This window comes from Taurulus bubalis (assembly GCF_910589615.1).
Source record: "Taurulus bubalis genome assembly, chromosome: 6".
Classification (NCBI taxonomy): domain Eukaryota; kingdom Metazoa; phylum Chordata; class Actinopteri; order Perciformes; family Cottidae; genus Taurulus; species Taurulus bubalis.
In genome coordinates this window covers 28,367,079-28,389,664 of record NC_136594.1, presented here as the reverse complement: position 1 = coordinate 28,389,664, position 22,586 = coordinate 28,367,079, and the positions used below count along the sequence as shown (strand labels likewise).

The following is a 22,586-nucleotide window of genomic DNA, read 5'->3' as shown; positions in this document are numbered from 1 at the left end:
CAAATCACATTAATTCATGATAAATGTGAGATGCATTGTAGAGCAATGCCTATTACACTGCACATCAGTACACTGTCTCTCCCTTACACACTGTAAACAGATAATGTTCCATTTTGGGAAATATTTTTATTTTTTATTTTTGACTAGTTACTGTTGCAGTATTAATATTAATTTGTTTGGTGTCATGTGCAGGATTTGTCAGTAAATTATATTGTATATGTATAGGACTTTTGCGGACTGTTGAGTTTAGATCAGCTGGAAAAGTAGAAAAGATGACCAGATGGCGGCACTATATGAAAGGTCAAGGGGTCACAAAAATAGTTTACGATTTATGTCAAATGTTATGCTATCCAGTCCTAGTAGGCTATCTTATTTGCATTTATTTACATCTTTGTCCACTTTTTACATTATGAGAAAAGCAGGTTTCGACTTCTCATTCTTCCTTTTACTGGGAGGGAAAGATTCCTTACAACGCTGTCAAAGAGGAGTTTCTTTTCAAATACATCGAAACAGTGAAAAGATAAGAATGTTGTCAAAAAATAGCAGTTGTTTCTTGCTGATATCCCCACACACTTAGTACTTATGATGACTGACTGCATATAATGATACCTGCTATGACTCCATAGTGGGCCTTATTCAAATTATGTTCAATGAAATGAAGGATGATTGTTCATTTATTGTAGTATTGATGTTGAACTGATTAAAAGATGATTCATGGTTGATGCTCTATGATCTGGAAATAGGAAGAAAGACTAATGGTCAACCATGGTTTGACCATTCTGTTCACCATTATTATTATTAGCTCGTGTGACACTTGTAACTTGTAACGTTCCTTTCCTGCTTGCATTATTTAAGCCCCGTCAGTTTGTAGCAGTTTATTAGGGAGTAGTTATATTGTTCTTTTGTAGGTGTGTCCATTGTTGACAAAAATAAAATGAAACTGTTATTTTCCTTGCGTGTAAGCGATTATTTACATTGTGTTATATACGTATTGCGCATTCGCCATGTTCCTCTCGCTCGCCGTACTCAAACTGGAGGCGTTTTGAAAGACAGTCCCGGCCACCAATCACAAGAGCGATGCAACGTTTTCCAGCCAATCGCTGATAGCGCGTGCAACGTCCACCTCCATGTTTGGACTTACGAGCACTTCCTAGTTGACGTGAAGGCTACAAAGCGTGTCTCTCCGACGCGAGCCTCTGGGAGCTACAACACCGGCCGGAGATACGTCACAGACATCTCGGATTACTGACGGCGTGTGTACATTGACGGACCTGTGTGGATATGGGGGTAAGCATATTGCAGCAGACTTTTTTTTAAAGGCATTAAAGGTAATTCTTGTTATTTCTGAGTGATGCCTCGCTGTATTGATAACGGGGTGGTGGTCAGCGCGTGAGTGGCCTCTTCTCTGGACTGATTGTGTCAATCAGGTTAGTGGGATAAGTGAACCAATGCAGTATGCGGCTGTTTTTGAATTGTGCTGTTATTGGTGGCTTGCCAGCTACTTTATATGTCTATTGGTTATACTTGTCCAATCACAGTTTGCAAATCGTTTTTGTGAGTGACACTGCTGTAGTCCAATGAACGCCTCGCCGGAAGAGCTGTGATTGGTCCAATCTACTGTTGTGGGATGTTGTGATGTTTTGTGATGGGATGGAAAATGGCGGCTGTTCAGAAACCGCATTAACTTTATACCATACTAGGAATAACAGCAGCAAACAATGTAATTATTTTTACTATCCGGGTATTATAAATATCTGCATCCTGCTATTTAATGCGACTTCAGCTCATGTTGAGTTTTCTGTCGATGTCTGCAGGACGCGTTGAAAAAGAAAACATTAGCTGGACACGACTTGTGAAGGCAAAGAACAAAGCTCGAGTCTTCAGGCAGTCTTAATGTTATGATAGTGGGAATTGTATTTGAAAAGTACACTTCCATTCAGTGTGGCGCAGACATTGGACTCTTTAGAGCTTCCCATCTCCAGCAGACTGGGGGGAGACGTTACAAGTTTAAAAGCTCTGAAAAGCCAACACATAACGTCGCTTATTATCATCTCAATTCGCTAGTCAGGAGACTGAGACTCCCAACTATTTTGTTATAACTTAAGCAAAGTTAACTGACAGGTAAAGCCACCATTGTAAACGCGCGCCTTCAGTTGCTTGTTTACGTCGAATGGAGCCGCTGCGTAAAGGCGCACATTGACGGGTCTGCGCAGACTATGTATGAGTCGTTGAACACGGGTACCTGAGCGCGGTTTCAGTGATAATGGATGCTTCCAAGGCAAGGTGCAGCAAAAGGCTGGTAAGTTTACAAATAATGTATGTTCTCCCTTATGAACACTTTCATTTATTAATTCAACTAAATTAATGTCGTATACAAAGAATGGGTGCTGTGTGTTGACTTGCAGGTTTTCTATAGATTGGTACATCAGTTATACAACGGGTAAAATAAGTATTGAACACGTCACCATTTGTCTCAGTAAAAATATTTCTAAAGGTGCTATTGACATATCATCTTCACCAGATGTCGGTAACAACCCACGTGATCCAGACATGCAAAGAAAACCAAACGAATAAATTATGTCTAATAAAATGGAATGGCAGGGGAAAAGTATGGAACACGCTGACTGAAATTAATGTAGTACTTGGTCAGGATGAGGGTGTTTGAAAGAATTGTTAAGATATTTAGTTTGTCTGGTTGAAGGGGAGCACATGTATAAAATAAAATAAGTCACTACTTGTACCTGATGGGTGTTTACATTTATCTTTGTGTCCTGATTTGGTCTCCACTGAGACTATTTTCCACTGTATTTACTCACCGCATGTGTTTATTTAATATACAGTGACTATGAAGAAATAATTGCTGTCCTAATGTTTTGAGCAACTCTTGGTAGAGCTTTAACCTCCATTTTACGGACTGTAGTTGGTCGGCAAAGCTGTTTTGGGAATATAAACTGGTTTCATTTGGATTCGGTTGTCTCTTCGTTCGACCATTCGTTTTTCCTCTGTCACCGATGTCTCATTACTCAATTCAATTTTTTTTCAATTCAGTTTATTTTATATAGCCCAACATCACAAATACAAGTTTGCCTCGGAGGGCTTTACAATCTGTACACATGACATCCCTGTCCCGGGACCTCACATCGGATCAGGAAAAACTCCCCCAATAAAGATAGTAAAAACCCTTTCACAGGGAAAAAAAGTGGAAGAAACCTGAGGGAGAGCAACAGAGGAGGATCCCTCTCCCCGGATGGACAGAAGCAATAGATGTCATGTGGCCAGAATGAATAACGTAACGGAGTTACAGCACATTCAATGAATGTGACAGAAATGATTCATATAATGAGTAGTATGCATGGTCCATGATCCAGATAGCCACGACCCATTAAGCAGAAGGAGGTAGAGAGGAGGGGCATCCCAGGGGCAGTGGGAGGAGAAAGCAGGGTCATGGCAGCTGGCAGGACGGCTCCAGGCCAGTTGCATCAGCAGGGCCATGGTTGCATCAGCAGGGCCAGGGGGAGGACCGGGGTCCTCCCCCTGGTTCCAGGAAGCCACGAATCCATGGAAAAAGAAAGTAGAGTTAGTAATATGCATTGAAGAGACAATCATTTATCCAGAAGGAGAGAAAGAAGAGGTGAAGAGGAGGAGAGGAGGAGCAAAAAGAGGAAGAGAAGGAAAGGAGGAGCTCAGTGTATCCTAAAATGTCCCCAACTCCAACAACACATTTCCCCTTGTGGATTAATAAAGTATATATTCATTCATTCATTATATATATATTTTTTAACCCATGCTCCCGTCCTTCCATATCCCTAGCGGGCCGGTACTCGGCGACGTTACCATGACGACGGCATATCGGATGAGGAGATTGATGGAAGGAGAATGTTTGACCTGGAGGAGAAAGTCCACAGTCAGAGGTTCAGCTCTGACCGGATCCTGCGCATGGCGGGAAGAGGTAGGCAAGCACCGTCCAGATGAACAATTTCAATATTTTCATGGCCTAGAAAAGTTAATTCAAAGCTTGTGACGGTTAGTCCCTCTCTCAGTAGCTCTGGGTTTCCAGCAGCAGCCTCCAGGCCGGCTGTTTTCTGTTCCGTTTACTTCTTGCCAGTGTTGGGGTAGTTACTCAGAAAAAGTAACTAGTTACAAGTTGCTAGTTACTTCTGAAAATTGTAACTCTGCTACAAACTGATCTGCTGTCCAAAAAAAAAAAAGACTGCTGTCTTGTGTTTTTAAACCAATTTTTGATTGACAAATGCGTTGCATTTCCTGTGACTACTTCCTAATATCAGTCAACACATGGTCCGCCAGTTATCTGCTTTAAATGTGAAGCTGCAGCAGTCAGGAATATTTGTATTAACTCTACACATAATTTCTTCTAAATACTGCAAAAATATAAATATTGCAATACTTTCCCTAGTGGCCAGAGACCATTGTGTTGCCTCCTTTGGAGATAGATGGCGAGTAAAGCCACTTTAAGACTGACATGGCTGTGTTTTGCCTTCTTGATGGCTGACAGACGCTTTATCATGTCTGCTGGGACACTGTTCCTTCACAACTAACACTTAGTCACAATCAGGAATTTTGGAAAATGAAACGACCAGGAGTGACTGATAGAAAAGACTTTTGAACATTTCTCTTGACATTTTGTATTTTTTAGACTTAACGTACGAGTTCATCCAGAGAGGCGGTCTGAGGGACCCGATCATGTTTGAGAAGCCCGATGGCCTGGGACTCAAGTAGGCATCCTCTTTATTGTCCTCTTCCTCGTTTTATTGTCTACAATACGTCAACATTCTTTTTTATGTATGTAAGTATGTAAACAAAGTCTTTTTGTTTACATACTTGTTCGTTCTCAGACTTTCAATATGTTAGTAACCTCATGATGATCATTCTGTAGGATGCCCGATCCTGACTTCAGTGTTAACGACGTCAAGATGTTTGTTGGTAAGACTTTTCTTCCTAATGAATGAATGAATGAATGCATGCATGCATGCAGCTACACGTCTTTGTAGTTTAACCCGGGCAGCAACTGTTTCCTATCAACGTGTCATTGACCAATAACATCCATGTGAGTCGGAAAAATGAAACCAATGAGAATTAAACTTTCAATTATTTTATAGGATCATTTCTTGAGAAGTAATTGAAATCTTTCAAATTCTAATGAATGAGTTTTCAGCTACTGTTTACGCTATTTGTGCAACTTCTTCTGGATGTTTGCTTACGATTAGGCTCCTGACTGCTCCGTCCCAAACAGCAACATCTGAAGGGCAGGCTCTCTGCCGATACATGAGGTCATACGTTATTATTGAGAGGGATTATTTTACAAGAGTCTTTTGTACATTGTTTCTTAGGGAAATCCTACTCACTCTGCTTTTTTCTATTTACACAAGTAAGGCAAAAACAGTGCCCCAGACTTATTTATTGTATTAATTTGGAGACAATACCTGTAATTCCAATGTGTACTCGCCCATGTCCACCCGTTTTAATTAGAGTTAAATCAATGATTTTGATGTTATACGCTTTGTATTTTACTGAAAAGTATGTATTTGCTAGGTATTTAATTGGTCTTGCAAATGCATCCTGTATCCAGCTGCTGTTTTGACAATTCTTTCTTTTGTCATGCTGTGACTAACCATTGGCAAAACAACCTCTCAGGCAGCAGACGTATGATCGATGTGATGGACGTGAGCACGCAGAAGGGGACAGAGATGTCCATGGCCCAGTGGACTCGTTACTACGAGACGCCTCCGTGTCAGAGAGAGAAGCTCTATAATGTCATCAGCCTGGAGTTTAGCCACACTAAACTGGAGAACCTGGTCCGGAGACCTGCCACGGTAAGTACACATTCATGTGTGTATTCTACAAACCCCATGCAAACACAGCTACAGGGGAGAGTTTACTGTTACCTGAGAGTTGCAGTAAATTAAGTTTCTGTCGTTCCGTCTCTCTTATCTCTGGTGTCTGCCTTGCGTTTTTGTGTGTAGGTAGATCTAATAGACTGGGTGGACAACATGTGGCCTCGTCACCTGAAGGAGCGACAGAGAGACTCAACCAACTCCATCACTGACATGCAATACCCCAAAGTTCAGAAGTAAGTTCCCCATGTTCGCTTTCATTTAAAAGTCTTTAAGAGGAAAAACACATTATTAATTTTGATGAAATTGAATGATATGTAACTATAAACATTGATGTTTGCGTGTCTCTGCAGATACTGTCTGATGAGCGTGGAGGGCTGCTACACAGACTTTCACATTGACTTTGGAGGGACCTCTGTGTGGTACCACATCCTGAGAGGAGGCAAGGTGGGGCCAGAGGGGTTCATCCAGTGGCCTCACAGTTTCTGATTCAGGGTCATTAAAAGGGTGGATGTTGAACTAAAAACGTGATCTTATGTGTTAAACTAATTATGTTTAAAAATCTTTTCAGGTCTTCTGGCTGATCCCCCCCACCCCTCAGAACCTGGAGCTGTATGAGAACTGGGTGCTGTCGGGGAAACAGGGAGACATCTTCCTTGGAGACAGAGCATCTGACTGCCAGAGGATTGAGCTGAAGCAGGGCTGCACCTTCATCATACCTTCAGGTCTACTTTAAAATCTCTCTCACATGCACACACTCACTGTATTGCTCAGCGACGTGACACTAATGTAATATATTATTGTGTGTTTTATGCTCAGGTTGGATTCATGCAGTCTACACCCCTACGGACTCAATGGTGTTTGGAGGAAACTTCCTGCACAGCTTCAACATCCCCATGCAACTTAACATCTGCAATATAGAAGACAGAACACGGGTCGGGAAAACAATATCTCTCGTAAGGTGTAATGACAAGAAGTGGAGGATTCTGTAATGATAGCGTGCCTCTTTTACCTCAACCACAGGTTCCTTTGAAGTTTCGTTACCCTTTCTACTATGAGATGTGCTGGTATGTGTTGGAGCGCTACGTCTTCAGCACGACAAAGACCTCCTACCTCACACCAGAATTTCAGAAGCACACACTGGGCATTGGTATGAACACAGGCAAACATAGATGTTCATATTGTTATGATGGGGGTTTGCTCTGTAGACTGTTTTTAAATATAATGTGCGTTTCATTCCTTCGGTCAGGTCTGAAAAAGCCGTCTGGCTCAGATTTAGCCAGTGAGCAGGTGAAGGAGGCGGAGGATGATGAGGAGGAGGACGATGAGGAAGAGGAGGACGACGACGAGGAGGAGAGCAGCAGTGAAGAAGAGGCCTCAGAGCAGCAGTCTGACAAGCCTGCAGTGCAAGTGAATTTGACTCCCCTTGAGTTGGAAGGAATGTGGAACCTGCTGGGTAAACTGGAGGCGCTGCCCTCCAACAAGAAGTGCGTCCCAGCGGGCATACACAACGCCCCGGCACTCATCACACACATCAAGGTATGACTGGGCTTTGGGTGCGTGTCAGTTATTTTGCTGGCGGGATAAATAAAAATGGAAACGGCCAATGTTAAGGATGTCCCTGCTTTCTCTCCGTTTGGTCTCTTCTGTCCTCAGGCTCTACTGAAGGAACATGCCAATGACAATCCCAACCTATCCTACACAGGAAAACCTATCGTCAAGTGGCCAAAGAGAGTAAGCCGGCTTCACTTTTAGACACGCATTGGTGCTGGATGACTGAACGGCTTTACAGAATAATAGTAGCACGTTTCTAAACAGGGTTTAAATTAAGTAATACTTAGAAGAAGTGTTTATTTATCTGAGTCTTGATTTATCAAATGTTTGCTAATGACCATTATAAAACATTTAGTTGTAGTTGTGTTTATTCTATTTTTAGTATTGTTACCTCAGCCGTCCCTTCTCAAACGTTCTGCTCTCCGTCAGCCCTCATGGTACCAGCCTCCTCCTCCTCCTCCACCTCCTCCTCGTCCTAAGTTCTCCTCCACTCCCATCATCCCACGGCCACAGAAACCAGCCTCCTCCATGTCGGTGCTGAGACGGCGCAGGGTCAGGTAACAAAGCATGTGTGAGAAACGCATTCTGTCATGTCAAATAAAGATGGGCTCAAATGTCATTTTTGTCACATGTTGTTTGTAGTAAATAAGTTCAGCAAAACCCAGTTTGGAGCCAATGCCAATATTCTACCATTCTGAACGTTTTATAATTAATGTAATTGTGCAAGTGTATGACTCATCTGTCTTCAGTGATCATCCATTTGCTGTTTTGCTTTTCTGCAGGTGTAAGCGCTGTGAAGCCTGCATGAGACCAGAGTGTGGAGACTGTAACTTCTGCAGAGACATGAAAAAGTTTGGAGGACCAGGGAAACTCAAGCAGACCTGTGTGCTCCGACAGTGTTTATCTGTAGGTAACCTTTTATATTTTATTTATGTATTCATGTTCGATGCGTGTCATAATCTTCCTCTCCGTCTCTTCCAGCCGGGTCTTCCTCTGTCTGCAGTATGTGAGATCTGCAAGGAGCCCAATCAGGAGGAAACCGGAGACCCCGCCCTCACTCTGATGGAATGTTCCAACTGTGCGCAGATAGTCCATCCTGCCTGCCTCACGGTACGATGTGCACACGCTCCCAGTTTACTACACAGTACACTATATTTACTGCTGCTTTATGTGTCTGAATTCCTAGTGGAACCTGTATGTGCTTTTCTCAACAATTCACACTATGGAGCAAAAAGATACCCTGGGAATGCTGGAACTAATTTTGTAGTACAGAGCCCAGGAATGCGTAGCGGCTCAGTAAATGACAGCTAAAGGCAGTAAAGACACTGAAGTGACATTAAACCAGCCTCCTGATAATGATTCGTGGACACATCAATGCAGAATCATTCACACAGCATGCGATGCTTCTTAGAATCGAGACATTTTCACACCTCTTATACTGTAGCACATACAGCATATATGGGTCATATTACACATGTATTCAATACGAATGCTCTCTCTAAGTCAGATAAATGTACTGTAGCCAGGTATATACTAGTCTTGTTAATTTATACAGTTTCCTTTATTACTTCTCTTCTTCCTTCATTCCCAGCTGACTAATGCTATGTCTGCTTTCACAGGTTCAGGGTGAAGGAGTGGTGAATAAAGACCTGCCTAGTTGCTGGGAGTGTCCAAAGTGTGTCCAAGGGATTACTGACCCTGAGGTACGCAAAGGTTTATCAACAAATACACACACACACACACACACACACACACACACACACACTCACACACTCACACACTCACACACACTCGGTCTCAGGGTTTCCTACTTGTTTGTATATTATTCCACTGCTGCACACAGACGTTGAGTACCTTTGCTTGCGCTCTCTCTTGCACGCAGCCTGTTAACCTGCCGTTCACACACACTTGGTTGCAGTCTGTCAACGCTAATGGGTTTTGTGTGTCTCCTGTCTGTTTGTTTTTTTTATTGTTTTTTTGGTTGCTTTATTTCCATTTTCTTTTGAGTGTGGTTTAACTCCGTCAGTCGTCGGGCAGCGATGACTCGTTTGCTGCCGGCCACCAGCAGCTCCTCCGTCCCCATGGGCCCCTGGTTCTCAGATTGGGCCCCGGGCCCTCTGCTACCATAGGGGGTCCTGTGGGCACCCAGCAGGATGGGGAGGTGGTTCGCTGTGGTTTCTTCCCTCCTCCTCCTCCTCCTCCTCTTCCTTCCTGCTCTTCCTCCTCCTCAGCGTCACTTCTATTGGTTGCGGCCCCTCTGCCTTCTCAGCCAATCAGCTCGAGACTGGTGAGAGGTGCCGCCTACTCTTGAGTACATCCACCCGTCTGTCGAGTGCACCCCACCCCTTTTCCCATTCCACCTTTCAAGAGAACAGACACAACTCTTGATGTAAATGTTTCTGTTTAAATAATCTTGTTGCTGACAAAATTTCCTATTTAAGAATTCTGTTTTCATAGTTAATACAAGATTAGTGCCTCTTCTCTGACTGTTATCTGTTTTTAATTTTTGAGCTCAGATTCGTTTCTGTGCTGTTTTCCTTTTTCCATACTTTCAAAATGATTTTTCTCATGGCTCATCATGAACAATGTGTAGCCTGGACACGTTTGTTATTTGACGTTAAGTTAACGCCAGGAAGTATGGTGACGAGCCAATTATAAGTATACTTGTATTTTAATAGAGATAAATAATCTGTGTTTTTCAGTGCATTTATAAATGTATTATGTTTAATCTTAAAATCATAAGTGTTGTCGATGCGTTATTGGACACATCGGTTTCCACTTATTTAATGTCTAAAAGGATGTTAAAGGAGCTGATGTTGTTCAGTGGCCCCGTCTACTCAACTTTCAACTTGAACCCCTGGGTCATTTTTTGGTTTTCATCTCTGCTGTCTGTCTGATTGACTTCCTGTCAGTTGTTAAGGTGCTCACTACGAGTTGGAGGCTTCAGCTAAGGGTGTTAACATAAGCAGTGCTGATGGAGCTAACAGGGTTTACCTGGGAAGGATTTGGTGGGTGGGTGCTATGTTTTCGTCACTGGGAGGAACGCTCACTAAAAGGTACACCGCGGCTACGTAAACAAAACACAGAAGCTCTGATTACAACACACTCCGACATTACCCATTACCCCTCTTTATCTTCACATAGCAAATAGTTGTTTGCTGCTATATTAATGATCTCAATGTTGAGAGATCCTTGAACAGGGAAATGGTGTTGTGATTGTGTGAGGATTTTCTCTGATTACAACCATTTTCATGAACAAAAAGTCCAAAACAATCTAATACTGACTTCATTGCTTTGTTTCACGTCATTATATTGAGACACACACACACACACACACACATGTTGAAATATCAATAACGGAGATAAGAATATTCTCTTCACTTTGTCATTGTAGCGCTGTTATATGTTCAAGCTGTACAACATTGCTAAACTAAAAAGCTTTTGTTTCAGGGGCTATTTCTAAGTAAAGGGTCATTCAATGTGTGATAAGTTGTAATGATGACTTTCAAAATCTGATGTTAACCACTAACGGAAACAATATGCATATGCTTAACAGTTACACCAAAGATACTCTGTATACGATTATCTGTTTTTGTGGGATGGTTTAGTCCATTGTATGAGCACGATGATGTTTAGTGGCTTCACTATGTTCATGTAACCATACTATGACTGAATGGGTGAGTAGAGGATAGCAAGAGGTTCTGGTCTCAGATTACAGGTATTATCAACATTTATCATTGAACATCATCAGCACGTAATCCCTGTTTATGTCCAAAAATGTTACCAGCCTCTAATGTCGAGCCAAAACTGTCAGTTTTTTAAGTCATTTCTGATATTGACAGTTTTTTTTTCCTTTCTCCTCCAGCAGTCTAAAGTAGACAAAGGTGAAGGTCTTCCAGCGGTGAGTGCTTTGTTTTTGGGTCCCTACTTTGACTTGTTTATTTCTAAATACTCTTAATTTATATAAGTTTATTCTTTTCTCTACCTCTCTTTCCCCATAATGTCCTCATTTTCTTTGTCATTTTGTTTCTCTTTTATTGTTCTTTCTACCCTTCCTTCCATTCCTCGCTCCCTTTTCCTTCTTTCCCTCCAGAAGCGAAAGTCTTCCACCCTGCTGGACGCTCGCATGGCTAAGATTTACCGACGCCAGAGACACAGCCGCGACGGAGACGACTCTGCCAGTGATGACGACGATGAAGGTTTGTCTCTCTAAAAAAGACAACATTTTTACTGCCTACTGCCCACCAGTTACTTTGTTTGTCAATAATCACAAAACAACTTTTTAAAATGTTTTTCCAAAATCAAAGTCTTTGAATTTCATCTTTTGGTGTGATTGTTCTGACCTGATCACATCGTCTCTCTGCAGCCTCTCAGAGAGGAAAGATGGCCCTCCATTCCCGAGCGGGGAGCCACTCCAGGAGGGTGTTCGGTGCCAACAGGAGAGGCCTGCTGAGAGGCGCGGCCCACAGAGGAAGCAGAGGAGGGCTCCTCTCTTCTGGCTCCGCCTCCGCCCTCAAGCTGAAGCGAGGGATGGGCATGAGGGAGGGCGGGCGGAGGGGGCGAGGGGTGAGGCTGAGGGGAGGCTCCAGGATGCAGCGACGAGGAGACGAATCCGAGGAGTCGGACGACGACGAGGACGATGATGACGAGGACGATGATGATGATGATGAAGATGAGGAAGAAGGGGACAGCGAAGAAGGAGACAAAGAACGACTGCATTGCCGGCGTAGGAGGCGCAGGACTGATGATGATGAAGATGACGATGATGAGGACAGTGAGGGGCAGGAGTTTGACCCTGAAGAGGAGGACATGGACACGCTGGAAGATGAAGAGGACGACGACGAGGAGGTGGAGGAGGAAGGGCGCTGGGATTCAGACCCAGAACCTCCCGTCCTTCTGGTGTCTGATCTGAACGATGACCTGCTGAGTGGCTCCTACCTGACCGTCACTCTGCAGCGCCCCCACAAGGCCAAGAGACATGCTGGTATATGTGTATTTGTTTTATTTATTTATCTTCCCATAATGTAACTATAAACTCAAACCGAGACATGTTGTGCTCTCTCCAGGCTCCATAGTGCCAAAGCTAGAAGCAGCCATGGGTCTGAGGACGGCAGCGGCTGCTGGTCAGCACGGCTTCATCCAGAGGAAGACGGCGCTGTCCAAAGCTTCACGACTCAGGAGCACCGACGCCTCAGCTGACAGCATAACCCCAAGAGGACCTGGCAGGTAGAGCTCAGGCAAAATCCATGTTATACATGACTACTACTCATTAATTCATATAAAACCTTAAAACATCCCAAACTCACATACACATTTACTTTGAGACCAAACGGCCCACATGGCTCGCAGCAGGAGATATCTGGGTAGGGTTAATTTGTCACACCCTCCACGTCACATGACACGGTTCTGTTAGACGTATTCGTATTATTACGAATTATTATTATTATTATTACTACATCCCAGGTTGTATCTGCAAAGTACTGTGTTTTGTGATCACAGTCCAATATGTTTTTAGTACATGAAAGCGCGTGCGCTTTAGTAACTAGTTAAACTTCATTTTACAGCAGTGACCGCAACCAAATGTGTTGATCACAACTCCACATGGGAGTTTATTATTCTGTTCAGTTCAGATTCTCAATTGGTTTGATGACAGTCGACCTCAACCATTGAGACTGAAACATTGTGTCTCTGACATTTTGTCGTTCATTTTTCATTGTGTTTAGGGGCATTTTAGTTTTTTTACATTTTTTGCTTAGAAGAAGTTCTAGAAAGCATCAGATGACAGAGCTACTCTGAAACTTGTTTGGGTGAGTGTCATCATGCATTGTCCATCACGGTCTTGACAAAAGTTTTACAAGCGTCATGAGCTCCACTCTTTTCTGAGCCATCTGGCTTTTTGCAGGCTCATATTATATATTATATTATATTATATTAGGGAAGGCCCGAGAGAGACTGGCAACCAATCAAAACCACTAATGGCCGTCTGTGACATTCCCCTGTTCATTTGATATGTTTTATCTCGTAGGCCACGTCTGCGGGCTAACCATGGCAACAGAGGCCCTAGAGATCACTCTGCAACTTCTTCAGAGGAAGAGGAAGCTCCTCCTGCGCACTCCTCCCTGTCGCCGCCGTCCTTGCTGTCCCTGCCGTCCTTTAAGGACGTGGGCCACGAAAGAGGCGGGGAGAAGGAGGTGTGGGTGTCTGTGTTCAGGTACCTGAACAGAGCCGAGCTGCTGGCCTGCATGACCGTCTGTAAGGCCTGGTACAAGTGGTAAGTCGCCCTCTTCTATTCGTCCACATGCAGTATGTGTTTGAGTCTTGTGCTCAGCTGGTGAAGGTGAAGCAGCGCTCCCACACGGCTTGTGACTGTCCTGTGCAGGAGCTGTGACAAGCGCTTGTGGACTCATGTGGACGTGAGCCGGTGCAGCCCGCTCAGTAACCCGGCCCTGGCAGGCATCATTAAACGCCTGCCCACCTCTCTGGACCTGTCCTGGACCCCGCTGGCCAAGAGGCAGCTTAACTGTCTGCTCACAAGGCTGCCAGGTACACGCACGCACGTGTATGCATATATTATGTGTATATATGGACAGGAACTCTGTCCCTAGATGTCTCATTACACCCCCTCTTCTGTCTTTGTGTGTCTTCAGGTCTGAGGGAGTTGAGGGTAACTGGTCTGTCCTGGTCCTGTCTATCGGCGATGGCCTCTCCCACTGTGCCCTACCTGCGGCTGCTGGACCTGCGTTGGTGTGAAGGCCTTAAAGATGCCCAAATCAAAGAGCTCATCATCCCGCCTGGTCAGTAGCAGCAGAAATGAGCGCTGTGGAGCGCTGTATTCCCAATTATGCAATAATGCTGAAGAAAGATCCACGAGCTCTCTGATCCACAGCAGTTAGTAGTTTATACTGAAGGCCTTTCCTTTTATTCTGGTCCCTTTTTTGTTTATAGCGGTCTGAAGGCAGTAGATCTCTGTTCCTGCAATTAAACACAGCAGATCCATTGGTTAAATGCTGTGCAACCAGAACCGGACTGTTGTAAACTAACCACAGAGACCTCCATGTGTATCTGTACATCACATTTGCTGTTTCACAACGAAATGCAACGTCGTGGTCACGGCGACCCCGTGTCTCCGGTATGCATGGACCCAGCTCACGTGGTGTCTGTTCTGCAGGTGCAGAGTTGTCTCGCAGCAGACTGAAGAACATGGTGACGCTGCGTCTGTCCGGTCTGGACATCAGCGAGTCCACTCTGAGGCTGCTTCAGCGCCACATGCCCCAGCTGGAGAGACTGGACCTGGCTCACTGCAAGTACATCACCGACTCGTCTATCGCCCTGCTGGCTGCAGCCGGGACTCACACCCGCAACAGTCTCACTGAACTCACACTGGCAGGTGGGTGTTTGATTAGTTAAAACTTCTCATTATTCTCCTTTTATGACACCTTCCTAATCCCCTTTTAACATCTGCTGATAGCTAATTAGATCCAATCATTATATTTACAAAGCCACAGATGATATCTGGCACCTTTTTTAAAGAGCTACTTGACCCAAATACTGCAGGTCTTGGTTAAACATTTTAATTTTAAGACATTTATTTGAAGTAATCTGTCAAACAATATAAGTTTCAGAGTTGCATTCTCCCATCATTCAGTTGGATATTTGTTTTTACCTCCATGAATGATCTTTTACCAGTGTTTTGTAAACCATCCTTTGTAATCTTTGAGAATTAACTCAAACAATACATTGAATCAATCCTATGTTCTAAAAGTATAAAAGCTATTTAGATTTACAATGTTGTTAAAAGCATTCCTGACGCCTGTCTGTGTGCAGGCTGCAGTGAGCTGACAGACGGCTGTCTGTCCTACCTGAAGCGTCTCTCCTCTCTGACTTTGCTGGACCTCAGAGGCTGTAAGAGCGTCAGCAGACGAGCCTGCGACGCCTTCATCTCGGACCTGTCCCACGTTGCCCTCTACTGTATGATGGAGGAGAAGCTCATCCAGCGCCTGGATTAACAAAAACACGTTGTTTGCGCACCCAGTCTGTCTGTACCTTTTCTCAACGCAACAGTGAGGTTGAAGGGAGTTACGTTCATGAAGAGGATTTTAAAAAAGTGTGTATGCTTGACCTTTTGTGTAGGTTGTTCTTCAAAACATAAAGTTGGCTGTCAGTAACATTGAACCTGACTAAACTGAAATAAAGACCTTCCAGTTGTGTTGATGGAGCCTGGTCAGCAGTTTCTCCTGGCCTCTAATCGTGGTGCTATCTTGAACTTGATATTAATCGTTTCATCTGGCAAGAGTACAATCTTTTTTACAAAATGTCAATACAAGTGTCTTGCCTCCGAGTTCTGTGACCTGAAGGTTAATTGTCTCTGTATATCTTCTATCATTGCTAGAATACATGTTTAACCAGAAGTTTGACTGAATATGAAACCACCTTTACGATGTGCTGACTGCCGCAGGATAGAGCACTGCTTGTAAGAGGCCGCAATTATTTTTGGAGCAAAAATAGCTCACTGAACTGGAGAAGATTCTGTGTATACAGTGAATTCCATGTGTATGTTTGTCATTGTAATAAAAAAAAAAGAAGTAAATGTGAATGTTTTGACTTTCTACTTGTAGGCTCATTTGTTCAGGCGCTAAAGCAATGTGTTTCTCACAAACATATGAAGTATTACATATGTAACCATGCGGACTAGAGTAGTTGAGGCCTTGTTTACGTGTACGTTCACTGAGGTGCAACTGGTATCCGTCATCCACACACTCTGAACACGCAGAATTGGATCTAGAGAAACCAGGTGCTATTCTCTTTTCCACTTTAGTTAGTGGGAAGCAGAGGGAGCTGACAGACGTCATCTATTAGGACACGACTGAGCAGTATGTGTAAATGTCTCAACCAAAAGCAGTTTAAAAGAAAATATAAGACACACTTTTATTTCACAAACAAATATTTCTCATTTACACCGTGGATCCATTCACTGTGATGTTAAACACAGTGGATCCCAGACCCAATTCTGAACTGATAGTCAACCAACACAAACAATATGAGCACACATTTTTAGATACGTCACCTTTTCTAACTGACTATGAAAGCTTCTTTGTCTTGTTCACAATGGGACTCAATTTGGTATTCAAAAGTATACAGGCGCTGTTAATGACACTGCACTTTGACCGCTTCATGTTCTGAAATGAAACCAACACCATTAATGTCTGCACATACAATAAGTGGTATTGGTAGTTGCTTGGGATTGGGTGGACTGATCCTTTATCAACAGTGTACTGCTCTTGCTATTTAAAAAATCCTTTCAAACACAGATATTCCAATCATCTTTTATTACAAACCAAAAATTCATTTACATCTACGAAGAAACACACATTCCAGTGTGTGTGAGTCATCAGTGTGTGTTTTAGTCTGACTAATAGCTCTTGGTGCTCTCGTATGCGTCTGGGAAAGGGAGGCTGACGTGTCCACTTCCAGCCACCAGAGGCAGGACTCCCGCGTTGGGAACAACGTTCCATGACAGCGTCAGTGTGATGTTCTTATTGGCCCTGGAGACGACACACACGTTCAAACTTAAACCTCACATTTTATAATGATATTCATCAGAAGCTTGTTTAAACATTTACATTATAACATAACATTTAAAGTGCTATAATGACCTCTGTGTTTTTGTCTAATAGAACCTCTCTGATGATCATAATGATGCCATTAGGGTTATCTCAGCTTGGGCAAAAGGTCTGTGACAAACTGAAGGTGTGGGGTTTGAGACATGAGGGCTCAAATAAAAGATTATATTGAGTTGCAATATAAGAAATGTAGGATCCATTATGTTTAAAAGACTCCCATATTGGCGCTAAATGTACGGACAGATCAGCCTCAGCAGCTTTGGTGATGACATTCTCGTCTCCTGTTGGTCCCACAACTATTATATGGAAGACTAACTTGTTCGATTAGTCCAGTAAATTTAGCAGTTTTTTAGTTCCAGAAAACTCCAAACTGATTACAGTCTGAATGGTATAGCCTCTTGGTAGTATCGTCAGTCAGATCTAGTCAGCCGATACTGCGGCAATATTGAACCCCAATTTGTCTGATATTATTATTATGTTGTACCCTTTTGGGCACACGTCATCCTGTGTCTATTTTATCTGGAAGAGGCCACATAGCTTTACTAAAGAATCTGTTGCACAGTCAGCACTCATGTCAAACCATTTGTGATGATACAAAGCAGCTCAAAATGTGAACACCGTTCTCACTGGAATCCCAGTAAATAAAGGTGGTTTTGGCTCCATGTATTCTGCTGTTGTGACGAAAGTCGGAATAAAACCCGATGTGGTATGAAAGGAGCCTAATCACCCATCTGTAGCTTTTTTCTCTTGCCAAGAAGTTGATTTTCTGTAAATTAACTGATATTGTGGATCCATCATTCAACAATGACTGAAACTGAAACCGTGATTAACAGAGCCGTTATAAAGGCTCTCTGGTAAGTCTAGCGCTGTGCGCTCACACTGCTGAATACCGTGTCCTCCAGACACAAAGAAAGGAAAGAGGAACTGTCTGATGTAAATACATATTAATCTTTTTAGAGAGAAACATATGTTTTGTTGTCTAAATTTAGATACCACTATGTTTACTAATACTTTTTTGTCTGTGCATGTTGTAAGCTATTCACAAAGGAACGCCTCTGTATCAGCATTCACAATACAAGTATTAACGCCAGTATTATTCAGAAAGACAGGCCGCATTTGTGAGGATGCTTTGGTTTAATTTTGCATATGTTAGGGTGTCAGGTTTAACAGCCCAGTCAGAGAAGGGCTGTTCTGTTTCCTGACATCCACCTGGATGAATGCCTAGGGAACGGCACAGCTAAAGGTGAGCCACACGAGACAACACTAGGGCATTGTCCTCAATGTGGACCAACAGCAGCAGGCCCAGTGACAACCTCAGGAGTTTCTCAGTGCACTGGTCCAATCTTCACTCAGCTAATGCTGACAGCTGGAACACTGATGCTCCCACACACAGTATGCACATTAATAGCACGTTCATGTTGTGAAGGTCAAGATGGTGCAGATTTATACTTATTTTATATCCTGATGAGTAGTTTATTGTATACATTCATAAACTTTGTGGAAAATATGCCAAATTTTGATCTGAAAAGTCATGAGCATCTATGATAAATGTAGTGAAGTAATCAGTACAAATGTTGTTATCTAAATAATGCTGTGTAGTGTGTAGTATAAGTATATAAAATAGCAATACATTTAAATATTCAAGTAAATATATAAGTGCCTAAAAAATGTTATTCATGGTGCCAAAAAATAGAATCAATATGATTTTGGTAACGCTTGATGTTTCATCTAGCACCGCTGTAGATAGATTGCCATAAAATATAAAAGAGTGTGTGTGTGTGTGTGTGTGTGTGTGTGTGTGTGTGTGTGTGTGTGTCTAACCGAAGTCCGTTGCCGTCATCGAAGAAGAAGTATTTGGATTTCATGTCTCTGAGGTTCAGTTTGGTGTTTTCACCTCGAAGAACAATCTTATCCCACAGCACCACCTGGTTTAGAGACTGACACACACACACACACACACACACACACACACACACACACACACACACACTTATTATACTGTAGACCTAATAAAGTGGATTGCAGTTTGGAATGCTTGCATGTTTTTTTCTGCAGTACAATGGAGGCTATGTATATATATATATATATGTATATATATATATATATATATATATATATGCCACTATGCAGAGTCTACTTCTACAATGTAAATTTCCAACAAGAGTTGACGTGCGTGCGTGCGTGCACTATGACTCACATTGCTCTTTGTGGTGTACTCAGCAGACAGATAGAGAAACAGCTGTTTCACGTTCCAGTCAAAAATGGGCTGCAGATGTAGGACAAGTTAAGGAACAAGAGAACATTCACCCTCAGGAACCACAGAGGGTTGAGTTCACGTCCGTCTGACACTGGACCATGTCAACACCGTACCAACAGAATAGAAACTTAATTTATAATCACAGAGATGGGTCTATTTCTAAGGGACTTTTGTAGTAGATAATAATAATATGATGCACAACAGAAACAAAATAGATAAATAAAATACAATAAAACAAAAATCATAAAATTAAAAAAAGTGAGGAAAATTCAGTGGGATATGTGGATTTACAGGGACACCGATTTAAACGGGTCGCTGTTGAGGTTATTAAATGGCATTTTAATGTTTGGATCAGCAAAAGTAAAATTCTGTCATCTCCACTCTATTAGGGCAGGGCTCTGATAAACTGTTGTTTATTAAACTACGCTTTAAGCTTTGGAACTACAGTTCCCTTGATGCCTTGGTGAGCGTGCGTGTGTGTGCGTGGATGAATGTTTACAGGTAATAACCACTTTGAGTGGTCATGAGACTAGAAAGTCGCTACGGAAACGAGAGCCCATTTAAAGATGCACTCTACATGTCACTTTGAGTAGCAGTATTCGAAAAGGATATCAGCTGAGAGGTCAAAGGTGATGAAACCCAGATCACTGCGCTCTCGGGGTCCTGTGAAGTCATCCACGTTCTTCCTGTTCAACAGCAAGAGAGAAGGGCGATGAAGGAGGATACATTATGGGTGGAAACAGGAAGAGCCTTCAAACTAAAGTGTTGGTTAAAAGAGAAAGAAGAACAACATGATAGAGCTGTTGGTGAATAAATTTAGAAAAGAAGCTTCATGAAAATACATGAGACTGAGGGTGAAGGATTTGGAATATGCTAGAAAGAAAGAAACTGGCTGGTGTTTATGACGTTAGTTATTAGTTTTCTAAACCGTTCTGATTGCAGATGTTCTGATCACATAATAGCAAATGAATTCATGAGGACATTTGATCAAATAAGCTTTTGGTTAAATGACTTTATATGTATTCCGATGTAATGGCTTTACACATACTTCCATTCAATAGATTTGTCTAAAATGAACCATGCTTTGATCTGATTGAGGATCAATAATAAGAATGGGACCAATAATGCAGTCTCAGTGCTTGACAGTTACATCTCCACCTGTCTGTCACATCAATAAAGCTTCTGGCTCGTCTGGTTTCAGCGGACGTTACAATCACAGACTCAGACTGGGCTCAGGGACTGTTATCCACTAACACAAACAAAGAGGACCGAGCTGGTGACGTAACGCCGGATATCAAACTGTAACGTTTACCACCATGCCGCGTGCTGCTGGCGTCTTTAACGCCATAACGTCTAAAAGCCCCGGATGTCTACGTACTTTTCATTGTCGCTGTGCTAACAACTGTACGGACGTTACAGCATCAGCAACACACGTTACATAGCGATGAACGCTAACAGCTGTTACACATGATAGTCCACAACCAATCTTACAGCATAACTTTAGAGACGTGGACGTCCACAGGAACTCTTCTGTCTTTGAACGCTGTCGTGACGAAACATCCAAACGTTAAGGCCGCCATGACGCTCAGGGAGAAGGCGAACAAAGAGTTAGCTCTCGACAGAACCGTATTCATCTTTAAACAGCAGCTACGACTCTAGGGTAATAAGAATTACAGTAATTCAAAAAGAGATGTTTCGCACAGGATGTGCGCGGTTGCTAGCTAGTGTGATAGAGGAAGTGCCAAGTTACACAGATTGAAGACGTAGCTACTTCCCGATCATGCGTTTCAAAATAAAATGATTTTTGAGTGTATTTTGAATGAGGGGTTTTAGTCTTCAAAGGTAATTTAAAGGAATACTTTTGTACATGGATACACTCTTAAAATTAGATTTTAGTTGTGTACATTTACGTAAACTGAGCCACGAGAGGAAGCTCCTCGCCTAAGCTAACGCTATGGCTATGTGACTAGCTAATGTTTGCAGGAGGCTGATGAGAAACATACATCATTCTCCAACACCTATTTTCTACTAGCAACTCGAAATAGTCTGCTGTAGTGAGGAGTTTATCCAACTCCTTATAGTGGAAATGTTAAGCGTCATTAAGATATTTTACTCTTTGTATACTTCCGGTTTTGTGTTCTTGACGCAACACAAACTTGACGCACTGCGAGCGATGAGTAAGCGGAAGAAGGCGTCCATCTTTTTTTAATTTGTCAACTTTATTGATAACCAATTTAAGAACAACATATGTTCATGAATGCAATCGTGGATGTAGAAATAATATTAAATCAAATATAATAATCTTAACTGTGTGGATTAAAGAACGCATACATAAGTATGTATAAGACATATAAGCTAAATACATTACAGTAAACGTATACGACTCAAGGTATACTAATACGAATAAAACATTATAAATATAACATTACATTTATTTCTGGATAATATGTACTATTTGAGAGATTTTCCCTAATGATATTGATCAGGTATACAATTATATACATATATACTATAGCATAATACTGTGGACCTTTGCACATCCCTAGAATGTGCTCTTCCTTTTTAAACACTTTGAAAGAAGAAAAAAACTACATATTTGAAAGGAAAAAAAATGAAATAGAATTTTCTAATCATTTATTGTAATTCTTTACATTCTATATTTATGTTTCTAGAATGTGATTTGTTATCCAACAAACCTATTTTCTCCAGAAAAGAAGAATATTACATTAATTTGCTCATTATTTTAGCAAAATGTTACTTTCATGAAATCAAATTCTTGAAGAAATTACCATTGTATATTACATTTAAACAAACAGTCCTAAGCATATATCCTCAAACATATTGCATTAAAACAAAACTGTGAACAAAAGTATTAATTTATCCAAATTCCTAAATGTTATACCTGAAACCACTTGTTCCCCAAAACCCGATTAAAAAGGTGAAATAAATGATCAAACTAACATCATTGAATAAATGAACGAACAATACATTTGACCGAAATTATAAAGCATTGATGAAGAGTGTTTATCAAATTCAGCCAAGAAGACACAAACTATTCCGTTATTGTAAAATGTAAATGCACCAATGCCATCAACTGTTCATTGATTTTTTTAAATGGCGTCTTTATCCATCTGGCCATCTTTCATACAAAAAAGTTCAAATCATATTCATATTTATTAATCAACTCATTAAAGTTGGAAAACTCTGTTTCTGTCACGGGGTGTGGTGTCGGACCCAAACGCAGACACAGGCCAGAGAGTATGAACGTAAGGGTTTTATTTCCGGGAGGACACAAAGGGAAAA

General features: G+C 42.1%; 2 protein-coding genes across 2 annotated transcripts; one reads left to right on the top strand and one right to left on the bottom strand.

Moving 5' to 3' along the window:
* Positions 1–2,263: 2,263 nt before the first annotated feature.
* kdm2aa (lysine (K)-specific demethylase 2Aa) lies at positions 2,264–15,946 on the top strand (the record flags this gene model as incomplete). The annotated part of the gene is made up of 26 exons (XM_079220057.1): positions 2,264–2,299; positions 3,811–3,949; positions 4,655–4,733; positions 4,895–4,941; positions 5,653–5,831; positions 5,982–6,088; positions 6,206–6,299; positions 6,424–6,577; positions 6,672–6,787; positions 6,876–7,002; positions 7,102–7,391; positions 7,509–7,586; positions 7,836–7,963; positions 8,189–8,312; positions 8,388–8,516; positions 9,026–9,109; positions 9,433–9,693; positions 11,272–11,307; positions 11,500–11,605; positions 11,773–12,390; positions 12,473–12,632; positions 13,432–13,677; positions 13,786–13,949; positions 14,054–14,200; positions 14,575–14,793; positions 15,231–15,946. 26 exons carry the CDS (start codon positions 2,264–2,266, stop codon positions 15,410–15,412), a joined length of 4,050 nt encoding a protein of 1,349 aa, XP_079076183.1. The 3' UTR covers positions 15,413–15,946.
* Positions 15,947–16,713: 767 nt separating this feature from the next.
* Positions 16,714–21,004, bottom strand: spcs3 (signal peptidase complex subunit 3). The gene is made up of 5 exons (XM_079220033.1): positions 20,775–21,004; positions 19,896–19,969; positions 19,224–19,300; positions 18,848–18,963; positions 16,714–16,948 (listed from the first exon to the last, which is right to left on the bottom strand). The coding sequence occupies exons 1-5, from the start codon at positions 20,915–20,917 to the stop codon at positions 16,816–16,818; spliced, it is 543 nt and encodes a 180-aa protein (XP_079076159.1). The 5' UTR covers positions 20,918–21,004; the 3' UTR covers positions 16,714–16,815.
* Between the last annotated feature and the right edge of the window lie 1,582 nt (positions 21,005–22,586).